Raw genomic sequence first — 21850 nt, forward strand, 5'->3', positions numbered from 1 at the left:
GGAGACAAAGAAAAAGATTCGGCCTGGTTTATTCTCATCTCTTCCTGCTACAGAAAAAAAATAACCAAAGCTACTATGTAAGGCAAAAGGGAAATAAGCCTCCCATGGTTTTACATCAGCCTGCAAATATTTAATGAACTGGAACAGGGGGGCACCACCCACAATCCAAGGGAGAGAAGCCCCAGCAGTTCAGTCGAAACAAACTGAGCAAGTTCCCCAAGGGGGACAAGCTCCTCTTCTTTCCCACCTGCCCAGGAAGATGATCTCACCATTGACCACATCCACTTGCCTAAGAAACCCTCCTGCCTCCTCTTCATCTAAAACAAAAGCTGTTCACTTGACTTTTTGATGCATGTCACCTACTTTGGGCAGTTCTACACTAACCTTGCACCCAGGTGGCTTTGGCCCTGAGCCCCAGGGCACAATGCTGCTCACTAGCTGCTCTCAGGGTCCCCAATTCTGCTCACCAGCTGCTCTCAAAGTCCCCTGGCTCCTTCTACAGGCACAGAAAATACAGAGGAGAGAGATGCGAATATGTAACAATCAGGAGTATCTACTCCAGGTGGCAAAGGACCAACCTATAGAGAAATCCTTCCCCAGCAAACTATTATTTTTCCCTTTTCGGAAGGGGAAGGAAGGTCTCCAGGCCAACTGTCGGCCAAGAACAAGCCCAAAGTTGATGCAGAAGAGCAAGTCTCCTGCATCTCCCTCCCAAATCCACAGGGTGCCATACACATCAAAAGTGTGCAAAGGAAAAGATTTCCCTTCCAAGGTTCAAAATTCAACAGGAAGAAGAAAGAGAAGCCAGAATTTGTTTTAAAGAGCTGGCAGCCAGAGAAGCCTGAGGATCCAATCCCTTCCTGCCCACCCTCTCAAGAAACCAGAACAAATCAGTGCATCCAGCCAGACCCTGTGCACACAGTGTGGAGCCAAAGTGCAGGATGTCTTCGCCAGCCCAGATTACCCACATTCAGCAGTTTTGGGTTTTTTACCTTCTGGTAGAAATTCCTCTGGTCTGTACTACCTACAGATACTTTTTGGACTAACCCAACCAGCTCCAAGGCTTATTCACAGGCAGCCTCAATATCTTTACGTTCATTGTGGCTTCAGCAGGCTCTGTTTGTCGTATGTTCAACTGTGTTCTCAAACAGCAAGCATGACTATTTCCAAGTTGTCCACCAATTGTTGTCACTGAAGTGTAACAACACATTTAAGGAAAAAAAAAACAAAAACCCCCACATTTAAAGAAACAACTTCAAGGATGGTTCGGAAATATTAACAAGAACATAAGTTACACTGAAATAGTTTTATACAAATTTAACTGCGTTTGATTCAAGTGCTCCAGATTTCCTGTCACTACCTAAGCACTCAAAGGCCTCAGCAGTGACGCTCTACTATAAACATATTCATTTGTTTAATGAAACTTGAAAAGTGTTCTTCCTCCACCCTCCAAAACATTGAAGGCTTTTGTTCCTCTAATGACACAGAAGCCTGTTCTCACCCTTCCAAACACAACTCAGAGGCAGGAGACTGGATTAGGAAAAAAGTTTAGTGCTAGGTTACTTCTTACATAAACCACAGGCAGTAATTAGGCTGGAGCCACCCTTGGGAGAAGAGCCAAGCACCACAGCCGAAGTCATCCCGGGCTCGAGGCGGGACGGCTGCATCCTGCTGGAGCACGGAACTGGGGCAGAAAGCCTATGCAGGGCTTCAGAGCTGATCTGATCAGACAAAAAGTAACTCCATAACACATGCCAGGAGGTCGCATATTGAAGAAAAGGCATTTTAAGATGCTGAATATTTTGCACTGCCTGGTCTGGTTTCACGTAAAGTCCCCTGCAACAAACCCAGGTATTTCTGTGATGGAGGATGTTTGGTTACCAAACAGACTGGGCTTATAAATCCAAGACTGCAGCTTTTGCTTCTATTTCCTCCCAACCAGGTTAGAAAGCAGCACAAAAACCCCATAACACATCCAAGAATAAATCCTCTCACTACCTCAGGACTCACTTTTACTAACTCACCCTCTCCAAAATACAATGTACATGCTATAATCTCTGAAACAAAATCATAATAACGAGAAAGAGGAGAAACCTGCAACTGCCAACACACAAACAAGCAAACCCTGAAAGCAGGAGGAGTCACTTCTCACCTTGCAGACCCTGAGAATTTGGGGACCACAAGAAGCCTTGGGCTGCAGAGCTGCAGCCCAGCTGAGGGCAAGACACAAGCCCATTCCCAACCAGGCAGCTAAATATTAGAGACTCGACCGTGAGAGAACTAACTGGACTTCCCCAGCCAGACGGAGCCTGCCACACTGTCAAAACCAAGTTTATCGTAATACAAACAAGCGTGATTCAGAGACCAGCAAAGCATAAAGACTCATTTCTGTTTTAGAACTGCTTCAAATGAGTTCCCTCCTCTTGGCAACCCTTCGCACAGCCTTCAGAAAGGGCTGTTTGTGCAAAGGCAAGTACACAAAGCAGACGTGCTGGAGGGGGGCAGAAAGCAGCCCAGAATGGTTTCGAGGCTCAGAGGTAGATGTTCAGAACGGAGAAGAGGTTGAGATGCATAGCTTGGGGAGCCCAGGACTTCAGGGTGGCATTGTAAGCACGGGACTCACAAGCCTCACCACAAAAACAACAAAGAAAACACCTGGGACAATATTAATGTTTCTCCAGGAGCCACCACGTGCCCAGCAGAGCTTCTGCTCCCGGTGCTCCAGCACGGCTTTGCAGGTCTCCACCAGGCTGGCAGACAAGTCACCTGCCCCTGGCTTTCAGTCCTTCCTCTCCCACCAGCATCCCTCCTCCACCTGCTGCACCTCTGCCACACCACCCACGCTGCCAGCCTGTCCCCACCGTGCCACCAAGGAACCGATGCTCCACGGAGACTGAAGATGTGCAGCACAAAGTCCAAGAGCCAGCTCCCTGTTGCACACCAAGGTCTCCAGCATCTCCCCTGGCCCTTTCAGGACAAGTGCCCTCCCACAAACCTTGTGTCTGCTCTCGGCATCCTTCTGCTGTGCTCCTGCCAGCACAGTAGTCCCAGAGCTTCAAGTAGCCCGGGGAGGATTAGCTAGTTGCTGCATCCATTTAGCCGGCATAGGAAAAAAATTCCACAGGGATATCCAAATTTCTTTTTCCCCCAGCTGCAATCTCCTCATGCACACACAGTGAGCAGGGTGAAGAACTGCCACTCCCCTGGAAAAAATAAGGAATGCGGCCACGCAAGAGTGGAGGCAACAGATGCCTTTTAATCCCTCTGCAGCCAAAGGCAGCAGTGAAAGCCACAATGTCCTGATCAGCTTTTAAAGCCAAGGTGGAAGTGAATGTTATTTTTCCATTAGAAGAGTTTAACTTTCAACATCACTACACTTACCCTAAGCAGAAGGGCCCCTCAAGCAGCCCACCAGTTCATGCTGCGTTTGCTTGGGACTGTAGAACCACGGAGCAGCCACGCAGATCCCAGTCCGGCACTGTGCCCTGTGTCCCCTTGTCCTGCCCCGTTTGTTTCCTGCCCTTGACAGCTTCTGTTCTCTACAAACTGTTGGTTTGGGCTCCTTTTACCTCCTGTGCATTTTGCTCAAGCTGAGTTTCCTATTGGACTCTGGGAAATGGATTTTCCACAGGGCTGTCGCAGTCGGCTCCACCGAGTCTTGCCAGATTACGCGGCTCCCAGCACCAGGTCCTCTCCCTTTGATTTTACTCCTTCTCAGGGGAGAGGAGTAAGCAGGAACAGCCAGAAACCTTCTGCAAGCTGAAAACCCCTTCTAGAAGCAGCGGTGACTCAAACCTAGTGTAACACTACTGGTATTTCACCAAGGGTTATTGTAGCAGAGGGAATAGTAGCTCTTTTTTCTGAAGAACTACAATGCATTATTAAAAAAAAATTAAAAAATAAAAATCAGAAGACTACCAGGCTGTTCACAACGTAACCAAACAGAGGGACATTCAGCCTTCAAACAAAGCCTGTCCCCCAGCTGTAACCAACCCTCGTAACATAGACAGCAATGCTGCTCTTCCCACACAGCACCCTGGGACACCCCCAGAGCTGTCACTGTCCCAACCCAGGACTCTGGTGGGCTCTGCAGTGCTGGGGACACACCAGAGCCAGGACCCACACAGACAACACCAGAACTGGTGTCACTTAAGCAACACCACTGCAACCCGATTGCTCGCTTCAGCTTAGTTAGTTGCCTCAAATAAGATAACACTCAGCAATACCAAACTGCTGAATTTGCTCGCTAGTATTTCTTTCTATGACAAGGCTTTTTTGCTTTTACAACATAAGGAGCTGGATGGGGAGAAGCAGAGCTTGGAGCATGCCAAGCACCAAGGAGCCTCCACATCTTCCTGCTCTAAGAGCAGAAAGACCCTGACCAACACCGGGGCTAAAGCACATTCACAGCTGTAAGGAAGCATCACACCAGCCACCAGGGAGCCTTGTCCCAGACCCACAGATCACCAGGGCTCTCACTTCCTCACCTCCATTGAGAAAAACCCCAGCCCAGCCCCAAAACCACAACAGCACACTGCGGAATTACCTACTGCCACGTATGTTGATCTGAGCTCTGTTAAACTCACCTTCAGCCTGCTTTTCTCCTGTGGACCAAACGCCATCCACTTGAGCTTGGCGGCAGCAGCTGCTGGGGAAGCAGCTGTCCCCAAGGCTGCCCTTGGGCATGCTCGCTCCTCTTCCCTCCTCCTCCACAAACCCACAAGGCTGTTAACAACTTACTCCCTGACCTGTATCAACTCCAGCAGAGACTCTACAGAGAAGGGTAAACTGCATGACAAACCAAAGTCTGGGAAGAAGAGACGATTTCTGTCTGATTCCAAGCAACGTGGAAAGCCCAAAATGGCTTTTACACCACCCTTTTACATCCTTGAGGCTACTCCTTGGGCTTGGATGTTTTGGGTTCCCAAAACAAGATTCATGCTGAGCACCACTGATATGAACTGTGTCCATGCCCCACCCCATGTGCACAGAGGATGAGCTCCCTTTGGGCGTCTGGGTATTTCAGTATCTTCCTGCTGTCAAACAGAAACACACAAAGATATCAAGAAACAGTGATTTTTATGCCTTATGAAATCCATTATGTCTCCCTCCCGTTGCGTTCAGTTGAAGTCCCGTCTCCACTGGGAAGCCTCAGACCTGGACTTGCAGTCCAGCAGGACCAGTAGGAAGCATCAGCCTGCAGCAGCGTCCCACGTGTGCTTTGCCATCGTCACACAATCCAGCCACACATGGACCAGCGTCACCAGTGATGCACAGGCCATCACAGCCCTGTGCCACTGCAATGTCACAGCCCAGCATGGACCTCCACCAGGCAGAGTCATCCTGGTAAAGATCAATTTGGAAGCGGAAAGATGCAACACTTTTAAAGTGGAAAAATGAAGACTGAAAAGAGCTTGGGGGGCGTTGCTGGACTTGAATAACTAGAGAAGCATGACTGTGTTGCAGACTTGGTTTGGCCAGTTCACCAAACAGCTGTACTGCAGATGTAATGAAAAAGCACCATCAGGAGAGCAGCTCTGGGCAGCCGAGCACAGCACCAAGAACACGCGTTACAGTCCGTGAGGAGGCAGATCCGCCTTTGGCACGTGGGAGCGCAAGAGTCACTGAAAGCACAAAATGCACAATTCCACAAGGACAAATTCACTATCTGTGGCAGCAGGCACGTTTCACAATGTGAATGCAGTAGCAAGATCTCAAATCGCTTACCTAATCCTTTTCATCTCCATGGACATGCTCAGACCTGGTCAGTCAGATGGCATCTTCAGCTTCAAGTTGCTAGAGCTCGCTCTCTGCTGCATCCCTAACCAGCATCACCCTCCCCTGCCCACAGCACGCCGGGGAAAATGTGCCAGCAGAGAAGCTTGTATCCACATTTTCCACAGGTGTTTGAGTTTAAGCAAAGACAGATGATGTTGCTCACATGGAAGGACCAGTCCTGTGCTCTACACCAGAAACCCAAGCAGAATTTTGGAAGGATGGAGACAGGTGGGAGAAATAAGGAAAAGCAAGCCATAATCCATGCCATCCCATTGCCTGCTCTCATGGGGACTATACCAGCAGCTTTCCAGTGTTGGGGACCTAATGGTCCCAGGGAAGAGGGGATGCCAAGGGTGGCCCAGCAGAAGCACACCAACCTGCCCAAGCTGAGCTGTACGAAGTCATTTCTTTTGCAAAAATCAAAAGCCAGGAAAAAAATAATGTAAAAGTTGCTAGGTTCAAAGTGGATCTCATCTGACAACAAGCAGCACGATGAAAGTCAAAACAAGAATAAAGCTGAGAGAAATTATGTAGGTAATTGCTGTAATGACTATCAATTACTGGCTGTATGGACTTACACAATGATATAAGCTACTCTGAAATGCTTTGAGAGTGTTCAGTTATAAGCAATATCAGGTCGAAATGGCTCTGAAAGAGCGGAATCACCGTGTTGTGGTACAATATCATATTCCAGTCAGTTAATGATGATCCAAATCCAATTTTTGCTAGTCATAATCTTAAAAAATATCCTGCTCCCAACACGGGAGAAAGCCTCCCATGAATGCACCGTTGTCTTATAGACAGCTGCCCCACACGCTGTGGCAAACATTAAGCAAAACTTTGGAAGAAATTCTATTGCATTAAAACAAAACCAAAACAAGACAGGAAAAAGCTCTTGCAAGAATTTTAAATGAATAATTGACAACCAAACAAACACCTCTGAAAACCTTTAGATTTCTTTTTACCTGCTAAGACTCCTGACCCAGCCTTCAGCAGCACTCACCCCGTACAAACTGGCCTCACAGCTGGGGGATACTGGGTGCCGCATCCACATCCCATTTCCCTGGAAATCCCGCACTCAAAGGTGGCACTGAGGCTTTTTCTTTCTTCTGGGAATGAGGGAAGGGGAGAACATTTCTTTATTTGTAGAAATTATCTCAAATTCCAGAGGAACTCACCTAACTTTTATCAAAGATCTGTAATTAGAATAAATGAACACCCTGCTCAGCAATAGCTGTATTCTCACTCTGAAGGAGAAAGGAAGAATTAAAAGGTTTCTTAAATAAACTGGCAGCTGGGATAAAATTACCACCGCTGCCCCCCTCCCAGCCCGTGCAGACAAATCATGCCTTTGAGTATTCACGGTCCTGCCAGACTTGATCCAGCCCAGATAAGCCATCAATCTGATTACAGCCACAAATGTAAGTATGAAACATATCACCAAAAAGATCTGTTTGCGGTATGATACGCTCCTAACCCTTCCCAGCCACCCCAAGAATGGGACACCTTCAAGAAGCTTAAAGCCAAAACTTCATAGGAGAAGCAAAAACCCAGGAGCACAGAAATCATCTCTTTATTGGAGTCTTTGGGACATTTACAAATGAACAAACTTCTTTGCAGATTCCATTTTCAGCTAACCGGCAACCACCTCGCCCAAAATATATTGCATGAAATATGTTGGCTTGGAAGCATTTTCCTCTCAAGGGGAAAAAGAAAAACTCCCATCTTCAGGCTCCTGCAGAATGGATGTGTTATTAATGATGATAAAAAAACCTTTGAAGAGGGGGTGGGCAGAGGCAGCCTGAGTGGTATTGGAGGTGAGGATGGGCTAAGCCTGAACCAGCAAAGCAAACAGGAGCTTTGCCATGATTTTTTAATGGTAAAAACTGGGCCCTTGGTCAAAGCAAGCAAAATATTTCAGATCTGTTTCTATTCCAAAACACACATGCATGTCCACAGGCACGCTCCAACCTATTATACACCCACAAATCACCCTCGCTGCAATGCCGGCTCCACTCTCACCAGCAGACACCAAAGTTAAACAGCAATTAAAACCTCTGAAAGGTACAGCAGCAGCAACACAGTTGGAGGCAATTTAAGCTTCACTCATATTTACATGGCCTGTGAATCCATGCAAGATAATTTTAGAAACCTCTTTATAAGCAAATCCAGTTATTTCCTCTGCTCAAAGGGTGTAAGAACCCTCAAAAAAATTCAAAAAAAAAAAAAAAAGAGGTTTCCTCATGACAGAGATCCAACTATTAGATTTCAGAAGGAAGCAGGAGGAAACCAAGGGGAATAAGGAGGGCATCCAAGATCAGATGCAGTGTCAGCAACTCCAAGTGAGGACTACACAGGAGGTAAGAAGCATTTGATCCAGAGTCTGTGTGCAGTTCCCAGAGGATCCATCAGAGGTGAGCAGGAAAAACAAGCTTGAATTCACCAGGGGAACCACTAAAAAGCTGTAGTTTGACATTACCCAGACTTCGTTCCAGAAAGTAATTGCCAAATCTTACAGATTTTTCTGTTTAAAAATAAAAATAAATCCCACCATTTTCTGCAGCCGCTGTCTGGAGTGAAACCTGCTACCCCAAAACGTGATTTCTTCTGCAGCACCCGGCTCAGGCTGGGCATCTCACTGCGAGAAGCTGAAAAGGTGGTGGGAGCTTGGAACAGCGTAACAAACCTGATAAAAAGCTTCAGAAACCATCGCGCGAGGAAAAGTTCAAAGCTGAATATGGAGAGCTCAGCTGAGAATAAACTGATGTGGGGGCTGAGGAAGGCTGGCAGTCAAGGACAGATACTCGAAGGACATAAATGTTGAGGAGAGCAACACGAAGCACATTGAGATGAAGTTTGAACCAATCATTAAGGAAAAACAAAACAAAACAAAAAGACAAAGATCTCTGTCAGAGTATGGAGGGCAGAGAGGCTGTAGAGCTTGGAGCATTTGAAGATGGGCTAAACAAACTCTGGGACTTCTGTTAATGGAGCAGAGGCAGTGAGATCGTGTGGTGCAAGAGGCTTTTCCACCTCCAACTGTCTTCTAAATGAAAACAAAAAGGAAAACAATGCAAGACGCCAGCAGGATAGCTTCTCCTCATGCCTTACAAACACTAGGTGCTACTCCACCCCAACACAACCCTGTATTTCCACCTAGTAACAAATCTAGTGAGAAAAGGCTTGGCCCCTGCGTCACTGTGATAGGACAGATACAGTGCAACTGTACAACCTGTAAGATAAATTATGTATTTGCTGTTTTAAAGTATTGCACAATAGCCTTAGTTTCTGTATAAACCACAGAACTGCAAGATACAAACCTCCTGGCTTTATGAAGTGACACAACATTTAAGTGAAGTGTGCCTCTGCCTCCCAACTCGCTGTCTAAACCAACCTTACTCCAGGTGCGGTACCAGCTGGCGGGAGGGACCCCTTGGGCTGCTCCTGCACAGCAGCTCCACGGGAGCACCAGATCCCAGGGGAAGTGATAAAGGGGACAGAAAGGAGACAATAAAAATACACCACGTTTATAAGTCTCACATGCTACTAGTGAGCAGCCCAGAGGCTTTTGCGTGAAGTCAAGCCATCCTTGTGACCTTTTCCTCATCTTGTTTACTAGTCCACGGAGCATATAACGGGCCCCAGCAAGCTCTTCAAGTGGCACAATAATCTGTGTTTGACAAACAGTCACCTGTTACAGATTGCTGGAGGACTGTCTCATGACTGGATCTTCTCTGCTCACGGCCAAGGCCACTCCTATCTAAGGGTGTCCCCCCCACCTACTGGGACCTCAGCATCATCGTTTCCATGCACCTTTTACTGTGAAGGTGATAGCCTCAAGCCCCTGTCATTTCAGAGAAGAACAAACTGTTTTTAGGTTTCCATGCCTTGATCTCTTCCGGTCCATACTGGCACTTCACTACCAATACCACAACCATGAAGCTCTTTAGGACAGTCCTTCAACCACCCAAGACAGTTAAGCAAAAACAACAAAACAACACCCCAGCCCCACTCCCCACCCCATTTTTTTTTAATCATGGTTTTCATTGTACAGAGAAAAAGCAAACAAAACAAACTAAAACCTCCCACATAATAGACATTCACAGCCATGTCATTTTTATGGCATAAATGTCAGCTGGTCTCTTTCCTTTGACATTTAGCTAATAATTGTTTCAGCCAAGTAATCTGACAGCACTAAGCTCAGTAGTCCATAAATGCCCCTAGTGTTTTACTGAACACTAAAAACAACACTCACTGCTTTCCAGCTCCACTGTACATGTGGCTATACACACACATGCTTTCCTCAACCCTCCCTGAGGATGAATCAGCTGGCTGCAATCACTTGCTGTGCTTAAATTTAGCAATTTATTCCACCACCACCCCATGCAAACCTTTCCTGCACCCCCCATGTGGGCAGAAGCCAGGAGAAAGGAGGGGGAGGAAAAAAAGGAAGCAGGTGCCTCCCCCTCTTGCTAGGGACAGTAAGAGGACTGGAATTTGCTCATCAAACCCTGGAACCTCTCTTGCCAGCTTCCAAGTTCCAGTACAACCTTTGTATACATCTTGAAGTTTCCATTTAGTCCTCTTAACACCATTTTACCCACCTAGTCATGTTCCTATCCTTTAACTTTCATCTGAGCTGGATTTCCATTTTTCAAAAGACTCTGTGTTAGCCCAAGTTACATCTGTTTAAAACAAAATTGGGCAAGAAACTTCCCTTTATAACTCTGCACATTTGCTGGGAGCTTACGGACCCAATCACTGACCCCTTCTCCTTCACACTGTGTTTGCCTTCTTGCTTTCCTAAGCTGCAGGCTACTAATGATGCACACAGAGGCATCACAAACATTACTGCTCCTCTCCTGGGTGCCTCTGCTGAAGGTACCAGACTGTGTTTCCCGGGGTGCCTGTTACCTGTTGGTTCAGTTGTTGTCACATCAAACTCACCAGGGTGTTCAGCACTTGCTGTACCAAGGGACAGTTGTTCTGCACGCCAAGAGCTAGCTGTACGAGTTTCTTGCTGAAGATAAATGTATCTAAAAAGCATAATGTATTTCAGCGTGGACAGCATTACTGGTAGCTGTGCTCAGTGGGAAGGAACAAATGATGTTAAAGGGACCGCCAAGGCAAGAAGCCTGCAGACAGCCACTTTAAGTTGAGTCAATTTTCACGGACAGCTCCTAGCAGTGCAAAACCTCCCTGGACACCATGCTTCATTGACTAGAGACCCTAGCAGTTTGCAAACACTTCTAAGGCCAAGATCTCAAAGCACTTTACAGGCTTATCCTTGCACCTTTGAGGCGCTGGCACAAGTCCCATGTCAGAATGAAAGCAAGAAGTGCCACACGGGACTGGAGCAGCAGGTCTGGGCTGAGCCACACAAGCTGCTGGTGCTGGCAAAGGCCAGACCCACCTGCCGCGTCCCCTGCCGCGCACACGCAGTCTGCCTGCCCTTATTTCACACGCGCCTGGGCTGCTCCACACCAAAAGCACAGGGAGAGACACGCTGAGGCAAACGGTCTCTCCGTATGCTTGCACCGCGCCCTGAAGCGATGGCCATCACACACACCGGGTCTATGAGCTGCTACAGAATGACTCGCACGACAGCGTGAACGGACCTTCTGCTTCCTCTGCTGGCAACAGCAACCGGGCAGGCGCACAGCAGCACAGAGCGCTCAGACCACGGCAGGAAGGTGCAAGTTGGAGGCTTTAGGCTGAATAAAGCTCCTCTCGCCCAGCCGATGCAGGAGCATGTTGCAGAGAAGATCGTGTAACTCCCCCCAGTGCCATGATGCTACCTGGTTAATCATGCAACGAGCAGTAAGCGATGCCATCTGCACACACGCTGCTCCTTACTAGCAAGGATCTGACAAAGAAGTTACACGTTTCCAATTCATGGAGATATTTTCTAGAAGAAATGCCTTTATTTTATCTTTAAGAGGTGTTTTTACCATGAGGACAGAAATAAAAAACCCTCCTCTGCCAACACACTCCTTCATACACGATGATTTGCTTTGTCATGCCACTTCAATAACTACACAGCAGCCACAGATAAAAAATTAAAGCAGATCTGGGTGAGCACATAGAAACTTCATAACAACACCTACATGCCTTAAAAAAATAAATCCTTTTTTTTCTTGTAGCAATGCCAGTGCAGGCCAACGTACAAAACGTCAACAAATTCATTTCCATCCCCGGTATGCTGCTAGAGGTCTCTCCATTTTGGGTCATACCAGGCAGCTTCAAATTACATCGCATCCGATCTGCTACAAGGAAACACAAGCTCACCATGGTACAAAGCAGCACAAAGAAGAAAAAAGAGCATTCAGGATTGTCAAACCCATGATAAACGAGCGACTCAGTATCAGCGTGGTGCCAGCAGGCCCACGCAGGGACCCTGGGCAGCTGGAAGGGCATGGAGCCGCCTGAGATCCCAGGACCTCGCTGCTGGTCCCCTACACACGGGAGCTGCGCAAACCCAAAACGCGTTAGTGATGGAGAACAAAGAGAGGGGATGCGGGCTCCCCGCGGCACTGCTGAGACGCTGTTCCCAGAGGATCAGGACCTAGAAAATATGAGCTCCAGTTTCGCCTGGCTCCCTCCACACCTCCTGCATCCATTTCAGCCCACGAGTGCCCTTCACTTGGGCCAGCCCGGAGGCCGGTGATGCAGTCACTGTCCTCGCTCATGGTTAAAGCTCCGCCAACGGCTGCTGCTGTAAACGTGAGCTGCCTTTGCTCATCACCCCTTCGGCACATGGGTGACCACCGAAGGCCCAGCATGGGGGCTCCCCACTACGGGCACCAGCTGCGGAGTGCACGGCACAGGAGCCATCGCTCGGCTCGCACCCAGGGCCCACGGCTCCTTCCCCGGGGGCACTGATCTCTGCGGACACCGACCGGGCAGGTGTGAGGGGAGGCCCCGGCCCCACCGGGCCCACAGGCCTGACCGGGCCCCGGGGTGGACCGAGCCCCGGTGCCCGGGGAAGCCACCAGCCTCACCTGCTCGGCACCGTAGGCCGTGGCGAACTGGACAAACTCCTCCACACGCACGAAGCCGTCACCGTCGCGGTCCAGGGCATCGAAGACAGACCGGAGGCGCGGCTCCTCCTCCGGCCGGGCCGGGGGCTCCACGGGCTCCTCCAGGGCCGGGCAGCCCCCCCGCTCCGGCGGGGACCACGGCGGCGGCCCCGGGGCGGGCTCGGCGGCCTCAGGTGCCCAGAAGACCGGCTCTAGCTCTAGCTCTAGCTCCGGCTCCGGCTCCGGCCCGTCCTGCCGCGGCCCCCGGGGGAGCGGGGGCTCGGGCACGGCCGCCGGCGGATGCGGCTCCATTTTCACCGGCGGCGCTCAGCGCCCGCCGCCGCCCGCCCCGCCGCTGCCCGGCGGCCATGCCCCGCGGCCATCACCGCCTCACATCACGGCCGCCTGGCGGGGCGGTGCCGGTACCGGTGCGGCGATGCCAGCGCAGTGCCGGCGGTGGCTCCGCCCGCACCCGGGCACACGGCTTTGTGCGAGGCGGCGTCGGCCCCGCCCGCCGCGCTCTCACCGGGGGCGGCCCCGCCCCACCCGCGACTGGCGGCTCCGAGCGCCGGGGTGACGCGGTTCCTCCCCGCAACCGGGAGTGGGAGGAGGCGGCGGTGCCGAGAAACAACCCCGCCCGGCCGCGCCGCCGCTCCGGGGCAGCCCGCGGCGAACCGCCGGTCCAGCGCGGTGGCCGCCGCAGTAGCCGGGGCGGTGACGTCACTCGTCTGCCCGTGCGCCCTCACGCCCACCCCGACGCGGCGCGAGGCCGTGGGAAGGCCCCGCCCCGCCTGGCGCGCGGCTGGAGGGGTAAGGGCCACGCGGTGCACGCGCACGTTCCGCCCGCGCCCCACTCCGGGTCGTGGGGGCACCGGGACCACCGCAGCCGGGGGCAGTGTGCGTCACGGAACCCACCCCCGGCCCCACACTGCCCGTGTCAGCCGCCCCGTGCACCCCGCGCCGGGCTTGGCCGGAGCTGAGCCTGTGGGAGGGACCTCGTGTCATTACAGACAGTCCCCAACCCGCCCGGACATGCTGAACCGAGACCCCGTTAAAGAGGGATGCAGAAGCCTGGACCAGCAAACCCCCCACAGTCCCTCTCCAGGAGGAAATACCTGTGTTGTCTGGGAAGAGGGATATTGTGGCCGGAGGCAAATCTTAGGAGAGTCCTGGGCAAAGTGTCCAGACCACAGGGCAAGCACCACATCCCCATGGCCGCTGAAGGGATCGGCGTGTCCCTCCCACCAAATCCCTCAGCACTTCCCTGTCACCTCTGCTGAGGGACCCAGTGGCTGCTGGAACCCTCTCCCCAGAGCTGGCTGGGGCCAAGAAGTGGCCAGGTCCTCAAAGACCACTTGTATGGGGTGACAGTGTCCAACAGCCACCGAAGACTGGGACTGCACAAGGTGGTTTTTCAGCCTCCCTCAGGGCACAATTCGGGCCCCCAGGATCAGTCAGCACCACAGGGCACAGGCACTGGCTTTGCTCGTGTAGCAGTGATCTATACATTGGTGCTCTGACCAAACACATGACTTGCCTCCTAAAGCTCTTCCTGTTGCCACCGCCGGCTCAACAGAGGACAAGGAGCACCAGCAAACCTTCCCGAGGGCCCAGCAGTCAGAGGCCGCAGGATCATCCCAGACAAACAGATGAGAAGCGTCACAGCTCAGGGTGGATGTTCTTTATTTGTGGCCTAGAGGAAGGAGCAAAACCTGGCAAGTCTACAATCAAGTAGGAAAGACAATCAAGTAGAAAAACAAGCTTTATGGAATTCAGGATAAGCTTAAAGATTGCCGTCAGCAGCAGGAGGCCACAGCACACGAGCAGGGTGTGTGTGTGTGCCCCTGAGGTGCTGGCACCAGGGGCATGTTTGGCTCTGGCAGCCCAGCGCAGAGCTGGTGTGGCCCCTGCATCAGTCACCTCAGAAAGAACTGAAATTCAGTAGCCCTTGATTCACCCTCAGCTGTAGTGTCTATATGAAGAAAGGAGACAGCACGAGACTGACAGACTGGGGGGCAGACAGACAATTGGACATTCCAGGCTCCCAACAGATACAGTACTATAGCGTACAGAGCCAGCCCTGGTGGGCTCCAACCTCACACCACCTCTACTCCCAGAAGGACACCCCAGCTAAATCTGCTCTGGGGACTGCTGCCCCTTTAGGAACCCCCAGAGGGGACAGGGCCATTTCCCCCACCAGTGGCCAGCTTGGTTCTTGTTTCCCCCCACCCCGAGAGCTGCCAGTTCCTGTTGCCAAGCCAGAGCTGCCCCCAAAATGCTGATCTCAGCCCAGGACAGGCTGAACTACTCTCCCCTCCCAAAAAGGAGCTGCTGCTGGGTGTCTTAGGCAGCTCCCAGGGTGAAGTGGGGGAGAGGGGAGGAAGAGGACAGGTAACCATGGGCAGCACTGCCAGGGACTTGGGAAAGGCCAGGAGAGCAAATCAGAGGATACACAAATGGACAGTGAACGTCACAGTCTGCACACCCCACACTGTCCCTGCACCCTCTGCCATGTCATCTCAGAAGAAAGTAACAGCACAGAACAGGGGTGGCCTTGCTCCCCACCCAGCACCCTAGCACTTCCTCCCTGAGGCAGAATCAGTGTAACTACCAGTCACCGGCAGCAACTATCGGCTATGACACTGTGAGACGTCACCCCAAGATGTCCCAGAGCAGCAGCACTCCATCTTGTTTCTGTCCATCGGTCAGTCTCAGGCTGTCCATCATTGATTTTTGTTTGCTCCTGCAGCCCACAAATCTGCAAGACAGCAGGGAGTGGGTACAGAGTTCTGCCCAGGCCTGCTGAGCTGGGGGGGGCTGCCAGGCAGGGGGTGAGGGGAAGAAGGGAAACCCCTCTCCTAGAAAGCCCCAGTAACCAGGTGTCAGCTCCCATCCCACCTCTGCAGAATCCTGCATACAGTTCAGCTGCAACACAAGACACATCGCAGTACCTCATGCAAGGAAGAAAAGACAGGCAAAAGCTGTCAGGACCCTCTGTGCCCAGTTCTGCTGATGAGGCACAATAGAGGGGAATGATGTCGCTTCAGGGGACACTCGAAAGTGTCCAGACATGGAGCCTCCAGCAGGAACAACAAGAGATACCTCATAAACCCCAGGCTTAGAGGAAAAACCCAGCAATTTCTCCTGCCTCTCCCAAGTAACCCCTAGAACCATCCATGAAGACTCAAAAGATGTTCCCCATGTTGCTCGGTGCCTGCTCTGATAACAGCACGGGGGAAGACCCTGCTCCACCTTCCCAAAAAACAGAGGAAGGCTTGAAAAAAGTGCTTTCATGTCAAGACCCAGGATGGCTCCCCTCACCCAGAAACCCTGACACCCACCATCTGTCTCCTCTGCCCCAACACAGGAGGGGCAGAGCCTAGTGCTGGTACCAGATGACCAAGGCACTTGAAGAAGGCTGACACGAGCCCTGCTTTATTTCCACAGAGCGGGAAATGCACGTCACCTAGAGTTTAGCAGAGGATGAAGCAATACCCAGCAAGGCGGGAAAGTTGTTGGCAGAGGTCAGCCAGCTCCCACCATCCACGACCAAGGTGGTTCCCGTCACATAGGAGGAGAGGGGGCTTGCCAGGTACAGCGTGCTGTGGGCGATCTCCGTCTTGTTCCCTGCACGCTGGAGGGGGATCATGTCGAACTGGCCTCCTTCCTTAGCAAAACTCCCGCCTAAGTGGTGGAAGAAAGAGTGAGGTAGGACCATGGACCTTCTGTCCACCACCACTGCCTGCCAGACACGGCAGCACTGCTTGCGTAGGGCTTGCTGAGAGCCCCAGGGAACATGCAGGAGATCCTGGCACAGCCCTGGGGACAGCCCAGAGGAAGATGCTTCAGAAGAGTGTTAAATGAGGGGAGCTCAAGCCCAGCAGTGGGGTTTGTACCACAACACTGAGTTCAAGACAAGACCTCAGAGAGCTTTCCCAGCCTCCATGGATGAACGCACGTGCCACTGATAGACTGCAAGAGCTGCACCATCAGGCATGGCAGGTGGTCAGGCTGAGCTTTGTGAGAAGCTCATGGTGTCAAAGAGCATAAAAAGCTGCCATTCAGCAGAAAAATCAGTGCCCCGCAAGGTACCAAGGACACAGGAAGGGCTGCTCCCCCAAAGAGACGTGCAGGTGGGTCATGGGACAGCCACGCCCAACAACAACAGCCCCAACTGCATCACACACCCCACGAGCTGCATGGCACTGGTGGTCCATCACAGCCTCCTCCCAAACAGATGCCAGCAAGCCACCACTGAGCAGAGACAGGAGCTCCAGGTTGCCTCACCCAGCCGCCGGTAGCCCTCGGTGCCTGTAATGGGGCCTGGCGCCAAGCTGTTCACTCGGATGTTATTGGGTCCCCACTCCACGGCAAGATGACGGGTCATGGCATCTAGGAAGGGATTACAACGGGAATGAGAAATGGAGAGCAGAGCCACTCCAGTAACTTCTGTAGGGGGCAAAAAGCCACAGGAGACTGGACAAGAATAAAGGGCCCAGTAAAAGCAAGCCTGGGGGAGAGAAGGGCCTCAGCCCAAACCTATAACCACACCAATTTACATTCACCTCTCCCATTCCAATATTCGGGAAGAACCAGCCTCCTTACTGATTCTCACACAAAGCCCCAGCAAGGAGTGTTTAGGTACCTATGGCAGCCTTAGCAGAACCAGCATGCACCTGGAGGGCCTGCCCTCGGTAGCCCAGGGTTGCTGTGATGTTAACGATGATCCCGCCGTGGTCCTGGGGAAGGAAAGGAGATGCGGTGTTAGGCAGCAAGCAGCACAAAGGTTCGCATAGGAGAGTGATGGGACAAGAGAGCTGGGCTCACCCATGGGCACTGCCACCTCTGCAGTAACCCATCACCAAGGCAGCACTGCCCACCCAGCCTCACCAAACTGAGGCAGCCAGCAGGGCCATTCCAGAGAGGTGGGAGGTGCAGGGGACAAGCAAAGGCCAAGGGAAAGGAGAGGAGCTGGAAAAGGAGCAGCAGATCACAGCTTCTCACAGGCAGGTGGCAGAGCATGGAAAGGTGCCACAAAAGTCAAAGCCCCATGGCTGGGTACAGGCAGGATTCCTGGTTCTTGTGCAGGGGCTGCCAATCCTAGGATGGAATGGACTGGATTTGAGCAGGGTGGTGGCAGAGGCCCAGCAGCCTGGCCCTTGCTACATGGGTTCTGTGCTCCCTTCTGTCCTTCAAACTTCCCTGAATTTCTCAGGAGCAAAGTGTGGCTCGTTTGACACTAACCTCCTGCCTACCAGGAGCCTTTCCAGCACGTCTTCTGGCTCTGGTTCCACTTACCCGGAAATATTTCTCAAAGAGGACTTTGGAGGTGTTGAAGGTGCCAATGGTATCAATATCTATCACAGTCTTGAAGGCATTGAAGGACAGGGCACTGGCTGGGCACAGAAAGTTTCCTGCAGCACCTGAAGTACAAGCAGCCAGGAGCAGAGTCAGATGGGGCCAAGAGAGATCAGGCAGGTTCAGTGCACTTCTGCAAGAGGGAAGGCGAGCGATACCATCTGGGTAGACTGGAGAGCATGGGGATAGACAACTTGTGGCTCTGGGTGCCCAGTAGCACAGCCAGCCTGAGGGCAGGAGGCTGCTGGTGCAGTGAGAGCAGGGATATCCACACCCAGGCAAGCAGGGATGGCCATGTATCATGAGCAGGTCTCCGCTTCCTCGGAGCCCATCTCCTCTGTACTCCCAGGGGCTGTCCAGATGCTCCAAAACCAAAGCAGCATAAGCCAAATGTACCAAATCTTCCCCCTTCCCATCCCAGCAGCTCACCATTGATGAGGATGTCAATCCGCTTGAATTCTTTCAGTGCCTCATCCACCGCTGCCTCAATGGTTTGGGGCTGCCTGACATCTAGGGACAGAGGGAGGCACTGCTGGCCTGTGGCTGTCACCAGCTTTTTAGAGGCCTACAAAATAACAGAGATGAGGTTCTTGCTGAGGCTCTGCCCTTCAGTGAGGGTTAGACCCAGACCTTGTAGCAGGAGAGGAAGAAGTCAGGCAGGAGCCCCATCCAAAATACGGTAGGCATGGAAGAGGCCTGCCTAAACACAGATGGCTTCAGCCTGGCAGCAGGTAAAGCCCTGGGGCAGCCAGAGAAAGCTCCTGCATGTCATGTCCCAGCCACACAACAGACTGACCCTGAGGCCTCACCAGGCGCAGTTATCTCTGTGGCCTGTCATTGACATATCCCCAGCAGCATCTCTGCAGGGCAAGTACAAAGCTTGGACCCGAACAAGGCATTTTTGACATGAGCCCAGGCACAGTTAACCTTTAGATCCAAAAATGTCAGTAGGCAAAAGGACAAATGCATAACAGCAGTTGCCAGGGTCACTGCCTGCGAGGCAGAGCCAGCCAGCTCTGCGGCTCAGCGCCTGCCACAAACCAGCCCCACGGTGCTCGTTAAGAACATGACTCTCCCCAGCGAATTAAACATAGGGGTTGCACAAACTCCGCAACAACCCTGCACAACACCCAGCAACATTCCTGCTCGGGCTCATTGGGCCCTTCCGGGTTTGAGCACCAACTAGTGCACACCGAGTGTCAAGAGCACAGGCAAGCAGCCCCTGTGTGCTCAGAAGACCCCAGCCCCTTAGGAACAAAAAGCCGTTGAGCTTTGCAGCTTGTTTTCTGGTATGTGACCATGAAGAAATGTGAAATGACAGCACTAACCACCTCCAGGCAGCTGGGTCATGCCAGCTCACTCCCAAGTGCCGATTTTGATCATTATTACATTTCAGTGAAGGCCCCACATAGCTACCGCAAAGCGCTCTCACAGTCACTTTTGTCTTGAGACCGCAGCACAAGCCACAGTGAGGAATGGAAACTGTGATCAGCCAAAACCCAGCCCGGAGTCAGACACATGGGGGTGGGTGCTTGCTCAACCCAACCATCCACAGGGTAGCTACAGTCCAGTAGAGCTTCCCAGCCCTGCATCCTCCAGATGCAATATAAATGAGATTTGGGGGATCAGAGTACCTCCCCCAGCCCAGGTAACCCTTGGACAAAGAGGACTTGCCCTACTTGAGGCTGAGATTCAGGCTGGACCTTGGGCTCTGCCACTTCCCTGCTGACAAACCTTCCCCACAGTTTGTTTTGCTCTGTCTCATCAACAAAAAGGTGATGTGATACCTGGAACAGAAGCTCCCAAAGCTGGTGGGGGAAGGTATGTCCATAATTAATTGAGCTCTACTGCAAGGTGCAGTAGGTACAGCTTATCCTAAACCCACACCTGTCCCTCCCGTCACTGCTGGTGCTGGAGTGCTCAGAGCTGGCAGAAGACAAGGCAGCACTGGTGAGGCACTCCTGTTGCACTATTCCCAGGGCTCCCAGCTTTGCCCAAAGAAGAGGGCAGAAGGAATTCCAGGTGTTCACAGCTCTCCCTTCTGCTTGTCTCTCCCGCTGGAGCCCACAGACTCACCTCTGACACTCGTTGCAGGTTCCGGCTTGCGATGACTGTCCGGCAGCCGTGCCTGCAAAGAAGACGCTGATGAGAATGACCACACGGCACCAGCTCCTCTCAGTCATCTCAGCCCTCTGGCGATTACCAGGAGTTTGGTCGGTGAGCAGCAGGAGGCGGCACAACATCCTTGGAGGGAGTGCTGCTCCTCCAAGCCCACAGGACTCACGAAGGGGCAGAGTTCTGGCCGGGGCTCCGGAGACCCGTCCCAGCGCTGTGCCGGGGCAGCCCCAGCCTCCCACACCCCAGTCTGCAGGGCTGCCCGCACCTCCTGTTCACAGCTCTCCTAAGGGCTCTGTACCCCCAAATTCACACTCCACTTCCCCCAGGCCGCATTGCCACAGCCGCCTCAGGGGAAGCGGAGCTCTTCCCGCTCTGTCCCCCCGGCGCCCCAGGAGGCCCAAGACCCCGCGGGCACCGCCGCCAACCGCAGCCCCGCCGCTCCCCCACCTCATGAAGATCTCGGCGATGCGGAAGCCGATGCCCGAGCCGCCGCCGGTGATGAACGCCACCTGGCCCCTGGGGGACAAAAGGACAGTCAGAGGCGAGCGCCGAGCAAGGCGGGCAGGAGAGGCCGCACACCCCAGGCCGCGGCCCCGCACCCAGGGGCCGGAGCCCTCAGCGCGCCGGCACTCACGCCAGGATGTCGGGGCTGAAGAGGTGGCGGTACTCGCGGAGGCACTCATCGCTGTCCACGTCCGGCGCCGGCCGCGATGCCGCCGCTGCCGCCGCTGCCGCCGCCATGGGGGCTCACCGCAGAGCACGCCGGGACAGCGCCGCCGCAGAGTACGCCGGGAGATGTAGTCCTCGCCGGGAAACGGCCCGCCCCGCGCATGCGCAGACGTCGGCAGGCGTTGCCTGGCAACGGCGCGTGGCTGGCGCGGCGTCTCATGGCGCCCCCCAGTGTCCCCAGGGGCACGCTGCTGTGCCGGTGACAGCCCGGCGGCACCGCCGGCCCTCCCAACGATACCCCAGTGCTCCCTGGAGCCCCTCGGACGCCCCTTGCCAGCCCAGACCCAGCCCGGGCTCTTCCAGGGACCTGCAGAGCCTCCTGCTGCCCCCGGGGACAGCCCAGTGACCCCCAGAGCTTCCCAGTATCACCGCAGTGCCCCCTGACGACACACAAGCACTTCACAGGGACATCTCTGTCTCCCAGAGCTGCCCAGTACCGCCCCAGTGGCCCCCAGGACAGCGCAGTGCCTTCCAGTACCCTGACGACATTCCAGTGCCCCCCAGAGATTCCCAGTACCAGCCCAGGGCTGTGCCAGTCCCTCCCAGAACCTCCCAGTATCACCGCAGTGCCTCCTGGGGACACCTGAGCACTTCACAGGGACAACCCCGTGCCTCCCAGAGCTTGCCGGTACCACCCCAGTGCCCCCCAGGGACAGCCCAGTGCCCCCCAGTACCACCCTAATGCCCCCCAAAGACATCCCAGCCCTTCACAGTGACATCTCAGTGCCTGTCTGACCTTCCCAGTAACTCCCCAGAGCTTCTCAGTACTGTCCCACGGCCACCCAGTGACATCCCAGTTCCTCCCAGAGCTTTCCAGTACCACCCCAGGGATATGCCAGTGCCTCCCA

General features: G+C 53.2%; 2 protein-coding genes across 3 annotated transcripts in view; both read right to left on the bottom strand.

The window, feature by feature from the left end:
• Positions 1 to 13109, bottom strand: part of RAB11FIP3 (RAB11 family interacting protein 3) — a gene marked incomplete at its 5' end in the record, with an annotated part of 72203 nt that extends 59094 nt beyond the window's left edge. The window contains one exon of the mRNA XM_080354304.1: positions 12780 to 13109. Within this exon, the coding sequence (XP_080210430.1) occupies positions 12780 to 13109 (330 nt within the window). The remainder of the gene's footprint in view (positions 1 to 12779) is intronic.
• A 1365-nt stretch (positions 13110 to 14474) lies between these two features.
• On the bottom strand, positions 14475 to 21042 carry DECR2 (2,4-dienoyl-CoA reductase 2). Of its 2 annotated transcripts, none has more exons than XM_080354252.1 (9): positions 20908 to 21042; positions 20721 to 20789; positions 20232 to 20283; positions 18585 to 18720; positions 18096 to 18220; positions 17443 to 17536; positions 17085 to 17189; positions 16293 to 16481; positions 14475 to 15555 (listed from the first exon to the last, which is right to left on the bottom strand). In XM_080354252.1, exons 1-9 carry the CDS (start codon positions 21012 to 21014, stop codon positions 15521 to 15523), a joined length of 912 nt encoding a protein of 303 aa, XP_080210378.1. In that variant the 5' UTR covers positions 21015 to 21042; the 3' UTR covers positions 14475 to 15520. The 2 variants fall into 2 exon arrangements, with proteins under 2 accessions (XP_080210378.1, XP_080210379.1); XM_080354253.1 differs by having other exon boundaries at positions 15428 to 15555; positions 16264 to 16481.
• Positions 21043 to 21850: the final 808 nt, after the last annotated feature.

The sequence above is a fragment of the Nesoenas mayeri genome (assembly GCF_963082525.1).
Source record: "Nesoenas mayeri genome assembly, chromosome: 15".
Taxonomy (NCBI): domain Eukaryota; kingdom Metazoa; phylum Chordata; class Aves; order Columbiformes; family Columbidae; genus Nesoenas; species Nesoenas mayeri.